We start from the raw sequence: 15,724 nt of genomic DNA on the forward strand, positions 1-15,724 counted from the left end.
AATGTCAGTTACTTAATAAAGCCCTGTGGAGACCCTGGTGATCTATTAAATTGTAAATACATGTCAGTAACAACTTGGATTTTTGTTTTATTTTGTGGATTTGTCTGTCTGAGCTTTAAAAATTCTCTCACTTATCCCCAGTTCAAATTAAATTACCCAAAATACTAATTATCAAATAACTGATGACGCACAACTTAAATTAAAAATTGTTTCAGAGCAGCAACTTTGCAACAATATGAACTTTAAATAAAACATCATTGAAATAAAGTCTGTATAGAATTTTAACTATGAAATTATGCAGTACTTGGATTTTACTTAGGATTTCTCACTCTTACAAAGAACTGTTGGCCACAATAACATTTAACTGCTGTTTTCCTGAAGAACAGTTATTTTAGCATTGTAATTAGTGTAACAGAAGACAAAAGTGGTTTTACATATAATGAGTAGTTTAAACAAATTTAAGACACTTTTTTGTAGGATCATCATCAAATGATGCTCTTTTCAATAATTTGTGTAAGGTTCTAAACCACGTAAAGGATAATGCACATTACCTTTTATTCACACTATAAAAAAAGCACAATATACAGGCCATATCCTTTAAAGTGCAACACAACAGAACATTCTGCAACATTCAGTTTTTCAGAGACCCACAAAAGTAGGTATATAATATTTAGGAATAAATCCTGTTCGTAGGTGTGTCAACATCGAATCTAAATTCTGAATGGTTATCAAGCTTGCCCTTGCTGCAAGTGCCACATTAAAAGCGATGCATATGACCACTAAATGGTACTATCTTATCTGCTTCCACATTACATAGCTTTCATGTCTCATGTCCAAAATGAAAGCTTTTTTCCTTTAGTTGGTGAAGAGCACCCACAGAGCCCTCAGAAAACTTCTTTTAAAATATACTCAGTTTCACCATACAGGCTTCTGCTTCAGATGTTAGATCTACCAAGAAAAACATGGTAAAAAGAACAGAGCAAGCATGTCTGTGAGTTGGCAGCGCATGCTTTGCTAGGTTTGGCACTATGGACCAAAGGTATTGGTAACACACAGTATAAGCAAGTACCAATTTTCTTTTCACTTCATAAATATTTTTGGTTGAATGTTTTGCTAGCAATAGTTGAAACTCTCATTTGTTCCTGAGATGAGCGTGACAAAACAAAGTGAGCTCCACCTAAAGCTGCCAATGGGACAGTCTTCTGCATTTCCAGCCTCACTACCAGATTTATAATCTCAGTCCTCCCCAAGGCGCCACTTCTGAGACTCTTCTTGACGCACATCTGGCCTGATCTGGTTTCTCATTCCACCTAGAACATTTGAGGTTGCCTCTGTTGCAACAATGAAAGGTTTCACCACAGTTGGTGGAATTTGGCGGAGGACTCCTCCTACTGCTCCAGTTACTCCTCTGTTCTCATGCTCACGAGCAGCAGTCTCATAGATAGTTTGGGCTGTGTCCGTAATTCCCTTCAAGAAAAAATAGTTACATTGAAAAAGAAAAAAGCAACCTCTCCCAGTTCTAAGGAAAACTTAAACTGCTTAGCATTTGTCATCTTTGTGATTTGTATTACAACTATAGTCCAATTATACTGATAGAAATATGATTCGGTTCTTCTAATGAGGCGTATATTAACACAACTATGAACTTAAGGTAACTTTTGGTAACACTTCTTGCCTACAAGGGAAGAAGCTGTGGGGTACTTGAGTTATTCAAAAATTATAGAATTCACTGAAACTCCTCAGCTAAGACCTAACTCTCTACGTGCAATATCAGGTGCAATTAACTAAAAGCATAATACAAAAGGTACAATGAACCAGATTAGCATTCTAGCTTTTAATATGCTAGCATGGTAAAGAACTTCTACTTGTTTTAAATCCATTATTAAACTTGAAGAACTTCAGCATTAACTGGGTGAGTTATGGTAGGGGCTGGGTGGCAGAAAGGGAAGGACAGATGACATGGGGCAGGAAATCAGTTTTAGATGTCTCAATAACTCTAAAATCCCCCAACTGTGGAACACCAAAGTCCTATTCACACTTATCTGCATAATATTCACTTCCGTTTCTCCAATTTTTCCATGCAAAGTTTTTGTTAGTTTAAGATTACCGATGAAGAACCTTCAATTCTTTTCTTCATTTGGTCATCTTAAGCTAACATTTGATATTTTAATCAAACTTAAGAATTATTTAAAAATAAGGACAATTACCACTCACCTCTTTTACTACACTGTATGCTTTGGCTACACCTTCCCGTAGGTCTACTGGCTGATGGGCTAAACGATGGTGAGGGAATCGTTTGACCTTTTTTGCTTCAATAAAAGTAGGCCCTGGTGATACCATATCATATGCAGTTTCTGCAGCTGCCTGAAGACCAAGAGTGAATGCAAAATATACAAGACGTTTTATGGTACCTGATCTCAAATTCAAACAGAGTGATACAAAAGAAATAAAAGAACTCTAGTTAAAAAAAAAAAAAAATCATTTACAGCAGATTAAGGTTTTGTACAAGAAATTCTGGAATGGGTCCAGCTCTAACTATATGTTAAGCTTCATAATGAAAGAATGAATGTTGTAGGTTTTGGTAAGGTATTTTTTCCCCCTAACTGACAGTTCTTCAAAGGCATCACAAATGCTCAGGATAGAAACTGAAATGTTTGATCAATGATATGGTGTTTTGTAGTTTTTTGGTTGTTTTGTTTTTTTTTTTAACAAACACAAAGGCATACATATAATCAACCCTCATTGGTAATACTGGGTTTTTTACTGTGTATGTTCAAGCTTAGGCATATATAGAATTTATGCAAAGTTAGGAGGTAAAAGTGTATTTTCATCATGTGTTTTACATTAAAAACAAATTTATTAACAGTTTAACATTACTTTAGACTTAAATCTAGAAAGCTCTATAGAGTTCATGTATCTACATTAACAGAACTGGTATAATTTTGGAGGCTTTTTTTGTTGGTTTTGCCTTGTTTTGTTTTTAAACTTAGCACAGATAAGCTGATGTTATAAAAAAAGAATCTACTACTGGAAAATACATGTGTGCAAAGTACACATCTTTCTCAACATCAGTGATATTTTTAGTGTACCTGAGTACCTTAGTATTCAGCTGTACATTGTAGTACATTCAAGACATGAAGAAACATGTAACAGCTTGGGTGTTCAGCAGCATTTAACACAATTTTCTAACCACTGCCATAGTTCTTACCTCACAGACTGCTGCAACTTTTGCCCAGTGTCTGCTTTCCTATTGATACAGATGTTTTTTTTTTTAATTCATGCTCCCAACCTTAAAAATATAGTTAAGATGCTAGCTAAATTTAGAGCAACACTTCTCATTTTATGCCTAACTCCATCAGTAATATACTGTACCTGTATAGTCTGAACCATCCTGTTTGTTAGCTCCAGAGCAGCCATTGCAGTGGAAGTACCAAAAGAAGCTGCTCCTCTTTGAAAACCTCTTACAATACGGCCATCCTTTCGGTACTGCTCTATTGGTAACCACACCAAGTCTTTCAGACCTTGGACTTAAAATGAAAACAGAACATCATAGTTAGAAAGTTCTCTTGTATCAGCAGAATGCCTTGAAAGAAAGCAAAAACAAGTGTCAGCATTATTTGGAGAAATGCTGGGTTTTGCATGTTTGTTTCTTTAAAACAACTGCCATATAATTCTCTATAGGAATAAGAATTAACTTACCTAACTGCACTAGTGAATGCATAGGCCCTACTCCTCCAAGAATTCCTGGCAGCTGGTTTTTCTTTATATCATTAAGCCATTCACTGATGGCATAGGAGAACAATTTATCCACACCTAATAAACTAAAAAAAAAAAAAAAAATTTTTCCTAGAACATGCAACTCCTAATAAGACAAATGCACTTTTTTCCAAGCGAACAAGGATGTAATTGAAACAAAAACTATTTTCATGTTGCATCTTTTGTTACTGCGAGTTAATCCAAGCATTTCACATCCACATGCTTCATAGAACAGAAGTCAAGACAGTACGATCACATTCAGTTCAATACAAAGTAAACAAACGACTCAGTTTCACATGAAGACTATCACATATATTAAATATTGCCCTGAAAACAGATGTTCTTCTTGAACGACATATATTTGACAAAAACTAGAATCAAGAAATATTTGTAAAGTCAGAAAGCGTCTTGGATTTTAAAAGCATCTTATTAGAGTTTGCCCTTTCTTGTTACGTTCAGTTATTCACAGCAAACTTGTTCAATTTGCAAACCCAATGTTAATCTACAATTTGATAAACTTACCCATGTCTGTAACAAAGTCTCTTCAGCTTTAATTCTGAGCAGTTTAACTGAGCAAGCCCAATAAGAATTCCAGCTAATGTTCCCTGTAAGTGAAATATTTCATCACATGAATTTACTCATCCTTTATAATCTGTAGGTGAGAAATAATCTCATCATTTCAACTCCTATTGCAGGTATGTATGCCTAAACTGATTCTCTTCTATCTCCCAAATGCTACCTGTTACAGTGCTATGAATTACATTACATGAAAACTTGTGAAAGATGGAAAATGGCTTAACTGGCTATTCTATGAAAAACATCTGGATGCAAGGGGACTTCTTCAGAAATATTTAAGATATAACAAATTATGTATGCATAGCTCTAGCATCAGTGTGTTCCAAATGTTATAACACAAGAAGGAAACAAGGAGTTAAAAAAACACAATAATTTAATTCAGCACTAATAAGGAAGGAAAAAAAATGCACTACTCTGGCAGAAGATAGTATTATCTTCCTTTGAAGGGCACCATGAGTGTGAAAAAAAAAGATTCCAGTCAGTCACTGAGTTGATAAATGTGTCTTTAAAGTCCATTTTGAGTTAATAATACCTGAAGGACTCACCCCCTATTTTAAATTAAGAGTGAAATAAGGTTAAGCTTTAGTGAAATTAAGGAAAAGAGGTTTACATTTCTCAAGATCAAATCAATAATTAGTAGGGAGCATAAAAGCATACCCCAGCTCATAGCAGGGGAAAAACATCAAAACAAACAACATCAATTTTTGTTCTATACCAACCTGGTCCATCGACACATGTTTGCCATGATAATCAAGTCGTATTGGAACTTCTGATGTAAACCGAAATTCTCTGGGGTATACAAAGGAAATTTTACAGCAAGAAACATGCAAAGAAAATAAAAGTATCATTTCAAAAAGAAACTCATTGATTCCCATCCTCATGGAATAGGATGCCACACCCTTTTCTGTAAACTATAAATCCCCTCCTTACTGCATTAGTACTTTAGAATAAGTGTACAAAATACAGTGGTAAATTCAGCATTTCTTGGTCTATTAAAATCTAGTCAAGGTTATCATTTATAGTAAATTTAGCGGTCCTCAAAGTGCTAATAATCCTGCAAGTGAACTACTTTACTCAATTTTCACAGCATGCATTTCAGTTACAAAGTCCCCACAAATAGTGTATGGCTATTGATGGTTGTGTGGGCAAAACTTATCCCTGCAGCTGGAACTCCATAAAAAGTTCTGTTTGTGATGTACATAATGAAATAAAACACAGTAATTTTCTCATAATTTGGCTCTGCACTGCTTCCCAAAGTATACCTCTGTTAGAGGCACTTACACACAAAAGCCTTCTGCAAAACAAGCTCCAATTTTGATAGTATTTTTCAAGTCAGGGCTACCTGACAGTTTTTCCTTGAGAGACCTCTCCATGATGCCCTTTCCCTTTATATACTCTCACTGTGGTTATATTCTATCTAATTTACATTGCTAGACAGAAGAGCACAAATTTGTAAAATCTGTCATTATTGCTTGGCAGACCTTTAAATTTATCTTCTTGATCACAGTAGTGAGTAAAATCTAATACAAAACTGAAGCAAATAAATTTGACTTCCACAATCATTCAATAAACAAAGAAAAAAACGCACCTTGTCATAAGGTCTGAATAGCTTGTCGTCACATTTTCTAAAAACATTCAGCAGAACAGCAGTGTGTCATTGTAAATTTTTAATAAAAGCTTACCTGAAAAATACTGGCTGATCACTGTATGATGTCACTTCTTCTGAGAAATGAGGATCCTCTCCGTTAATCATGTCCATAGAATCAATGCTACCATTTTCATTTGCTTGCTTGTGTGATGAGAAAGAAATTACTGGACTTGGGTCCTTGAGGTTGCTGGAATGCCTGGGCAAACTACACGTAACTTCAGCACCTGGAGACTTTTTAACTAAGATAAGAAGTTATACACAGTCAACTGACTCGTATTTTTCACAAGAAGTCTGTGTTTAAACAATTACTGTGTCTTTAGTGAGCTCTAATGCTTATAAATAGGAATTACTAACAGGGCATCATCTAGAATCTCTTAGTAAGATAGTATCTTAGTTATCAACAGAAATTATTACAAGAAGCTTAACGTGGGGTTTAAGCATCTGCATAAACAATCCATCTGCTTTTGATGGCAGTACTGCAGAGTATTTCATTCTCTACACATTTCAATATGATGTCTCAACAGAAATAGGTAATGTATAGCTGCTAACAATCTCACAAATACAGTCAATAGAGGAAACATCTTTCCACATAACACTGGTTGTTGCATCAGATGGTGCAGCTGATCAGAAGTACTGCTTTAACTGTATATGTGAATTGTAGTGCCTGTTTATAATCCTGAATTCTGTTTCTTTCTCCAGGCTCATACAACTACAAGCTATCGGACAGATACATTCTTTCATGCAAGAGATATTAAATACTGTATTTGTTATTATACAATCCTCTTTTCTTCAGAAGTTCTTGTTAAATATGCTCAAATTTTGGTGAAACCTTTTATACAATCGGGGTTCCAGGTGGTGAACACCTTTAATAGTATTTATAAAATATCCAAAGTTGGGTTCAGGTTGTTTTGTTTTTAATTTCCTTGTGTGGGGGTTTTATTTTGGGGGGTGGGGGGGGATGGTGGTGGTTTGGGGTTTTTTTTGTTTTGTTTTTGTTTGGTTTTGTTTTACACTCACAAGATTCAACTGTGAAGGAGTAGGAAAAAATTTTATACTAGATGTTTGAAATATTCACCTTCAGGATCTGGAGTAATTAGGAGTTCTACTTCTGTAGAGAGGCTAGTGAAAAAATCCTTCAGGAAAAACAAGGCATCCTAATGTCAAAAATAAAATACAATCAGGTTAAAAAAAAATATATATAGCAAATTCTCTGTTATCTACTATTCCACCTCTGTATTTCTATGAAGATATGAAACAAAACATATTTCTTCTTTTTGATCCATTAAAATGTGCAAATGCCACATAGAAATCCAGGACAGAAATGAGAAAGACACTTTTTGCTATTGTCCCCTCCTACATATAACTTAATCTATATGGCTTTGTCATGATGAGTTGTACCCATCATCTCTAGTCTCATTCTGGAGACTGTTTCAGAATCCAAGTGTTGAGTGTCTACAAACTTTTCTCCCATTTCCAATAAAAGGATATTCAAGTTTATTTATATTCACCTTTAATACTGCCAATGTCAGACAAATTATTCCAAATCAGACCTTTATACTGCTTCATTAAAAGACAATGTTTTTAAGTTATTATATCCCATTTTCTTTTTTTGACGGTTGCATCACACTGGTGACTCACTCATCCTATCATTAATGACATGTAGGATTTCTTTTCCTTTTTGTTTCCAGCTGATAAGCATACAGCTTAGATAGTAATAGCAAGAATTTCTAACACAACTTCATGCAGCCTTGTGCTTACAAGAAAGCTGTGGCTGATTTTGCAGAAGCTGTAAAGGTGAATTTTGTTTATGGTACAAAAGATAAGACTCGGAAAAGTAATCAAGAGGGAAACACTGCCTCGCTAGATGGCAGTATTTCCAGGGTCTTTTTCTACACAAAATTATTACAGTCCATACAGAGTTCCCTTTTTCTAACAGCAAAATTAAAAACTTGGTCTCTGAGGTGTGCTGAGGGAAACAGAAGGCAGGTATGAACTCCCAATTACCCTCTTGAAACACACATTCCTCTTCAGGTCACAAATTAAGCAAGAAATGCCTCAACAAGGATTAGTAATTGCACACAGGATTTGAACACACAAACACATGTAGCTTCCTTAGTGGCATAGAAGAAAAACCAAACTACTTAAATACATGAAAAATGCTTCATACGAAAGCTTTCTAAAGAAAGGAAAACAATTTCTCCCATTTCTGGCAGTCCTCAAGTGTCAAGAGCCCTTGACTACAATCTTGTGAACAGCTTCTGGATTCATGATTAACTTTTCTCAATTAAAAAACGCAACAGCCACTTCATGAACAAACAAAGCAAGATTAAATATATGCTTTTAAAAGCCACAATTTCAAAACATCTGAGATTATCAAAAAGTCTCAGGAGGTAAACTGCTATTACTGAGGGAACAGTTAAGTCTATAGATACCCTTTGTTTTGAAAATTAAAAATATGCTGTTTTCAGCAGAAAGCAAGTTCCAGCAGGGATATAAACAGAGAAGCAGAGATCCAAAGATGTACAACTGATCATAAGTAAAAACAAAATAAATCAAGAAAACTACACCATAAAATGTGCAGGATGGTTACAAGTATGTAGTAAAAAAAAAAAAAAAAAAAAAACAGTATTATTAATTTTTTCTTTTCTTTTTGCACTGGCACAACCAACCTGGTCAATGTTGAGGCGAAGTGGCATTAATGAAACACGTAAACAACACTCCTGTGGGGATCTGCCAGACTCTGGACGGACATGCAACGCTTTAACTGTTAACTGAAAAAAAAAAAAAAAAAAAAAAAAATCAAGAGGATAAATCAATCTCAGAACACTAGCTAGGAAATATATTTACCGCAAAACACCTGCACTAATCTGATTCTACTTGCCAATTATAATTATGGATGTTAAAGATAAGAAAATTAAAATAAGAAAAACCAAATTCATACAGTATATCATAAAACTGCAACTTTGCACGTTTGGTAAAAAGGCTAATCCTCCTCATAAAAGATGTTTGTTCAAAACTGGAATGAGAAACTTATCAAAATTGTAGTGTTCAAACTTATTTTTTTAATTTAGTTCTAATATCCAAAAACAAGCCAAACAAATGACTATCAGTAAGCCATATTGCCTCAACGCTTCATGTTATCACACTCCTTCTGCAAGATTAATAAATGTATAGCACCCCCACAATGACAATCCAACCACCATAATTACAGTGAATTAACATATTCTATAACTGTACCATGTTTGAATGTGCTTTTCTGGGCATCTCCTTACTGCAGTAGAGATAGAGAAATTTATTCATCTGTGATGTAGCTAAGCGATCTCTAATCTCCAAGTCTTGAACAATAAAAACCTGCCGTGACACTGGCTGTTCCAATAGACTGGATTCACTGTCTGCACCAACTGGAGGGTATACCTCATGCTGGAATTTCACCTTTTAAAAAGCAAAGAAAATCATCATAATTAGCTTCAGTGAAAAGCAACCTTTAACAATAGAATACTACTTAAATAAATCAATTAAACCACAGTAAGAGCTTTAAAAGCTATTTTTAATTTACAGGAATATTAGGATTTCTGAAAACTTCAGATTTTTTGCCCATCTAGCACTAGAAACCTTCCAATTCCTAATTGCAAACATGTTCATATTTTAAGATGTAAATTAAAGCCAAAGAGCCAGTGCAAGACAAAGAACAAGTTTTGCTTCTTGCTTTAATACCAACTGCTTTTTCTTCTCCATCCTGACATCTTTCTTACATCTCGCTGAAGACTGTACCAGGCAATCTTGTAGTTCTTGAATCCTGCACCTTCTACATCTAGAGAAGTAAGGTTTCTTCCCTGCCAACAGACTTCTCAAGTAGTTTCTTCCAGTCTCAGTTTCCTTTTTCTTTACTCACTTTAGTCCATACAAATTCTAAACCATTACCTTTCTTAAATTCTAAAGACTTCTGAATTTTCTCCTTTTCCTCTCTTCTTGATGTAGTTCTCATTTTCAATCGAAGACCTGTGGTTACCTACAAATCATTCCCTGTCTCAATAATGCCCATAGCATCCTTGCCTGCAATGTAATGAAGCAGAGCACAGATAGCAAGCAGAACAGTGGCCTCCTCTGGCCAGATACTGAGCTGTTAAGAAACACTGAATTTAAGTGCTCAGTATTTGAGATGTGTGATAACAGACATTTAAGTGTTAAAGAGATAACAGATATTTATTACAAACACTGCTCAGAAACTTTGTTTCCTTTAAATTTCTCTTTACATTTATTTTCTCCTTAATTACTTAAGTATGATTATTATTATTAAAACTTTCCAAAGACCTTTACAAGCAACTTTATTCAGTAAATAACTGTGCTAGAAGAACAAATTCACTTTTAGTTAAACTGAAAATTCATCACCTTCTAAGTGATGGCTTAGATGTAGGTAATCCTACCAAATTCTAACGGAAAATTATGAAACATGTAAGGATATTCACACACAGACAGTCATAACTGCAGCTGTTTCTGTCATTCACCTTGCTTAACTGTATTTCCATTAGGAAGTCTGGATTTCTTCCTTTTCCCCCACATGCTGTACTCCGTCCATGCCTCGTTGGTGTATGAGAAGGAGAACTATGAGGGCTTCTGAGAAAATAAAATAAAAATAAAACAACCCAAAACTCAACACCTTCACGGATTAAACTTTGAGATATTTTGATGGTTACAAGAGAAAAATACTAGAAGATACCAACAAAATACTGGGAGCTCTTACTATTAAACATACTTCCTTTTTATTGCTCACGTAATGCATATTTAAGCAAAATGTTAGGTGTACACTTGCCACTAAATTAACACTCCTAAAACGTTTCCTTAATTTTTGCCGTAATAGTATTAATTACTTTTTAGCTTACATGATATCCTGAAAAACCAGATTCCAGTTACCACAGTGATAGTCTCTTACGCTCCTTAAGCACCCATCTCTCTAAAAAAATTTAACTGCTAAAAGCAAATTCTTCCCGTCCACCCCCCCCAACCCACCACAACCAAACCCAGCTTGTCCAGGATACGATGGGAAAACATTCTGGTGTGTGGAGCTAAACTGCCTAAGAAGGTCTCTACCAACTCAACCCATTCTATGAGTATTTGTGAGGAGGGTGCAAAGATACAAGCAAGGGAGACTTGAGATTGAATAGTGAGATTAACCTCAAACCAAAAGGAAAATTAAAGTGTTTTTAAATATTGCAGCGTACAGAATTGCATTAAATACTTACATGAAACTTTTAGCTGGAGATGTTGGTGGTGCAGTCCCAAAATCCCTTCCACCATAGAGATGCCAAATAAGAGAGACTTCCTTTACAACATAGCGTACCAGAGGAACAGGAAAATGAAGGGGTGCTTTGCTTGTATCTGTTTTTTTAATAGGTTGGCTGAAATGATTTTCCTTTATGATAATTGCATCATCAACCATTATTTTTATCACTGGCTCTTCCTCTTTTTCCTAATTAAAAAAATAAAACCAAAAGCATATATATACATAGCACTGACAGGTGAAATCTGCTTTATTGAGATGTCCAGCTCTTTCCTATGAAAAGAACAGAAACTATTCCATACTGTCTTCTAAAGTTTATACATCACGGGCATAGTATATGAATGTTTTTTCCACAGTAACTTAAAGACAACAGCATATAAATTATAATCTGAGAGGTGGTTGAGGAAAAAAAGAGTCCCCATCCAAATTGTTAACAAAACAAAAAAATCATTAAGTAGCCCAGGATACCATATTAGCACTTTTGGAAACAAAGATATCTAGGCAAATATGGATTCTAATCAGGGATCTGGAAATAATTCAGTCTTTCAAGAAGAATAAAACTAGAGATGATGTAAAAAAAACCAAACCAAAACAAAAAAACCCAAACAAAACCCAGGAACAGAAACTGTTTTCAAGGAGTTTGAATATAGTTTCCCAATTCTCTTAATACAGTGGACAGCGGTGCAAAATGACATGTCTCTGAGATTTGGCAAGGTTCTTAGGTCCATAAAAGCATTGAAAGCTTAGACTATAGCATATTCATATGACTATGAATAAAAGACCAGAAGATGTGCAAAGCTGCTATTTTGATTAATACTGTATTTTGCTTAAAACATCTTTGGTTCTTTTAGCCATGTCATTATTTTAAGTTAAAATGACAATGACAAAATACGACTAAAATGTAAAAAAACTGCCAATATAGTGTAATGTAATATTCACACCAGAGAACAATTACATACTGCTGAGATATATACTTGCATTCATCACTAAAAGTCCTTTCAAACTGAAAGGACATCATTAAGCAACGACAAAAAGCTGGAAGTTTAATTTGTCCAGGTCTCGTGTATGTTTTTCTCTAATTCACTTTATATATAGATTTTTTTTTTGAAAGAAATTGTCAAAGCTTCTTACAGCAACAGCAACTTTGGGTGCAAAAAGAATGCAGAAGTCATCACTTTCTGCAGGAACATCTCCCATGGCCTCATTTATCAGGTGATGAGTGAATGACGTGTAAGTGGGACTTGAATCTTGTGAGATATTTCCACTTTCATCTGGAAACAGGAAGAGATCTGAGCAAGATGGCTCCTGAGTTTGAGATCTGTCGTCCAAAATACCTAGGAGTTGAAGGAGTATAGAGAAAAGACATCTTTCAGTGGAAAAATCTTTACAAAATATAAAACATGAACAAAATAACCTAACAGTTAACTAAAATGTATTACTTCAATCACAAAGGAATTTGCTTATTTTATGGCTTGAATCAATTTGTACTATAAATAAAATGCAATCTTCAAAAATTAATCTACTAGTTATGATTAAGTGATTACCACATAATCATAACTAGCTACTGTAAGTAGAGATGAACTGACAAAATACAGAAAAACTCAAACCACATTAAAAACTTTCAGTACTACATGGACTGCTCAACTTCCACAACCAGGAAGAAGAGCAGACATCACGGAAATACTGAAATTCTTGCTTTGCAGTACAATACCCTTAGCCAATTTAAATGTGGATTTAACTCTTAGTCATGATGGAAAAATAATCTGTGATAAAAATCAATTATCTTATTCTACCTGCTAATTCAAAGATTTCTAACAGTTAAAATCTCTGTGAGTCAGAATTCTACCATCGTTCTAGAGCTCCTTCATACGCAGAACTCCCCAATTCCTCCACACTGCAGTATGTCATATAAACTTATACCCATAGTAACTTTTTACTCCTAGAAAATGTGGAGTGTGAGTCCCACAAAGTCAGATTCTTCCCTTGCTGTTTTCTTTATCCAGATCTTAAATTACTTTTGCATTACTGTTATTAAAAGCAGAATCTCTTTGATAGTTTGAAGACTTCAGACATCAAAGGTATGCTCTCATTCTTGTTGTAGCATTTCTACATACACAAAACTTTCAACCCACTTTCCTTCCAGAAATGTTGTGCTTTATGTGTACTTACGCCTCCAGAGGATTCTTACCATTAGACTCTGGCTTCATGGAAGAAGCAGCCTGTTGAGTCTCAATTTCCTCCATTGCATCACTCATCAAGTCCCTTAAAATCTGTTGCTCTGATTCAGCGAGGACTGGCCCATGGGAAGATGGTTGGCTAAAGGTCTCTACCTGTACGAGAGGAACTACATATAGTTACATTTTCAAAGACAACTGTAATATCATGCTGAGTAACACTTTGCCAGGACAGCTTGATACGCAGATCTTAAGCTGCAAGAAGCAACACCTTAACTTCATAAATAAACAAGTGAGCTGAAACTGAGCTAGATGATTCATAAAATAGGTTAGAACATTTAGTTCAGGGTATTTCGACCATGAGAGCACTTGGACAGCTCGAATATGTCCTGGAATTTATTTTTTAGATAATAACAAGGTACAAGAGATAAACAGCACAGAATATTTTTAAATAGTTTTAGTAGTGACCGAAGCAGGGAAAATAAATAATAAAGAAAAAAAAAACATCAAGGCAACATTTTTGTCAAAATACATTTTAAGGCAGATGCAATGTTAGTTTCTTTGGAAAAAGAATAGGGATCTCAAAAATAAAATTTATTAACAGGAAGCATCAAGTTCTGTTAAAAAAACTTTGCCATTTTTATACCTTCATTTTTGGCTTGCTAACTCCACGCTTAATCTCTGTCTTAGCAGGTGGATGCAAATCACCGTAACTTGCAATATACTGAATGAGATTCATTAGTGCAGCACATGAATCTGAACAGGTACGAATATGGATTACGTCACTGGAACAGTGCAGCTCAAAATGTGGTTTAGTCTAGATAACAACAGCAAAAAGATAAAAATACACTTCAAATCAAATTGTGGTTCCATAAAAATAGCATCTATACATGGTGGTTTGTAAATTAATTTACTTAGCTAGTCAAAAAGATTTAAAAAAAATTTGCTCACGTGAAATGAAAAAATCTTCCTTGATTTTAAGTATAGGAACTTTCAAATCACAATCTGTTATAGGATTGTACCTGTGATTGAATACTTACTCTTTCCCCATCACAATCAGATTTCACTGCTGTAATGGTTAGTTCCAGCAGTCCCATTTCCATAACACGAACATAATCTGAAAAACAACGAGTAATTCAGAACACCCCAAACCCATAACAAACAAAAACCACAACCAACCAAAGACTAAGCCTTATTAACCAACATTGCCTTTAGAACATATTTTTGGTTATTAAATCATTAGAGCATAAACATAAAAAGGGATGTTTTCCATTAAACCATTTATATGTCTGCACTTCCTTCTTTTATGAGGATTACTCAAGTTTCAGCTGCACAAATCAAAACCAAAATCTTCTCAATCCAATGTATCACTACCACTGCTAACATCTGTGTGCAGTTTATCTATCCTCATCCCATTTGTGTAAGAGAAGTAGAGTACATAGAAGTTGAGTGACTAAGCATCCAAGCAGTTTTTAGTTAAAGTGCAAGACGACATGCTTGCATTTTATTACTTTCAGTACTATGGCTAACTTACTACTTCTTTCTTGTTTAAACAAAACAGGAGTATCTTTGCTCTATCCTTCACTAGAAATCTCTTACCTAAGCTAAATATACACATCTGTGAGCACAAAATACCACTGTTTCCTTAATTCATTTGTTAAATACTGATTCAAGTTCCTCAGTCATTAAAAGCTGTTACTGTATGAATGAGAGGAAACCAGTGAGCATCATTCTTTTCAGAACCTAGAACTACGTCAGTGTAATGCCTTTCAACTACACAGAATATAGATTTCATAAAATGAGATCTCCTTTCTATAAAGTTCTTTCAGTGCCAACTCCACCTTTTTTTTTCCAAATACACATTATAGAGCTGTAAGGATAAAGTAAGTTGTTGCTCTCTGACATACCTTCCTCATCCACAAATCCACACTAGAGCACTCTGATTTTCAACAACACTGCATTATTCATTCATATTCAACTTGCTGCTCCTTATCTCCTCAGACCCCTTCTTCAATAGCCTTTATATATGCTGAATATGCCTGCAATTTTGTTTCTTTAGGCTCAGCCGTTCATTAGTCACGTCTAAAATACTCTTACCTCTACGAAGGTTCACTGTAACAGTGTTGCACTTGTCAGACAGATGCAAAGCAGCTTCATCTAAAATTATCCTAAAAGATTAAAAAAAAGATGAAATAAACATGCTAGAGAAATGCTGTGTAATTCACTAGACAAAAAAACCACAAATACATCAGGCTTATCTTAAATCCAAACTCTTCACTTGAACCTTATCTG

General features: G+C 34.8%; 1 protein-coding gene across 1 annotated transcript in view; it reads right to left on the bottom strand.

The window, feature by feature from the left end:
* Nucleotides 1–255: 255 nt before the first annotated feature.
* Nucleotides 256–15,724, bottom strand: part of ATG2B (autophagy related 2B) — a 41,433-nt gene continuing 25,964 nt past the window's right edge. The window contains exons 26-42 of the mRNA XM_054400611.1: nucleotides 15,530–15,600; nucleotides 14,473–14,549; nucleotides 14,079–14,249; nucleotides 13,447–13,588; nucleotides 12,390–12,592; nucleotides 11,221–11,447; nucleotides 10,486–10,594; nucleotides 9,218–9,412; nucleotides 8,650–8,751; nucleotides 7,056–7,134; nucleotides 6,015–6,219; nucleotides 5,052–5,121; nucleotides 4,279–4,361; nucleotides 3,700–3,821; nucleotides 3,373–3,527; nucleotides 2,215–2,364; nucleotides 256–1,467 (exon numbers count right to left, since the gene is read on the bottom strand). Coding sequence (XP_054256586.1) covers nucleotides 1,237–1,467; nucleotides 2,215–2,364; nucleotides 3,373–3,527; nucleotides 3,700–3,821; nucleotides 4,279–4,361; nucleotides 5,052–5,121; nucleotides 6,015–6,219; nucleotides 7,056–7,134; nucleotides 8,650–8,751; nucleotides 9,218–9,412; nucleotides 10,486–10,594; nucleotides 11,221–11,447; nucleotides 12,390–12,592; nucleotides 13,447–13,588; nucleotides 14,079–14,249; nucleotides 14,473–14,549; nucleotides 15,530–15,600 — 2,392 coding nt within the window. The 3' untranslated portion in view covers nucleotides 256–1,236. The remainder of the gene's footprint in view (nucleotides 1,468–2,214; nucleotides 2,365–3,372; nucleotides 3,528–3,699; nucleotides 3,822–4,278; nucleotides 4,362–5,051; nucleotides 5,122–6,014; nucleotides 6,220–7,055; nucleotides 7,135–8,649; nucleotides 8,752–9,217; nucleotides 9,413–10,485; nucleotides 10,595–11,220; nucleotides 11,448–12,389; nucleotides 12,593–13,446; nucleotides 13,589–14,078; nucleotides 14,250–14,472; nucleotides 14,550–15,529; nucleotides 15,601–15,724) is intronic.

This window comes from Indicator indicator, chromosome 4, assembly GCF_027791375.1.
Source record: "Indicator indicator isolate 239-I01 chromosome 4, UM_Iind_1.1, whole genome shotgun sequence".
Taxonomy (NCBI): domain Eukaryota; kingdom Metazoa; phylum Chordata; class Aves; order Piciformes; family Indicatoridae; genus Indicator; species Indicator indicator.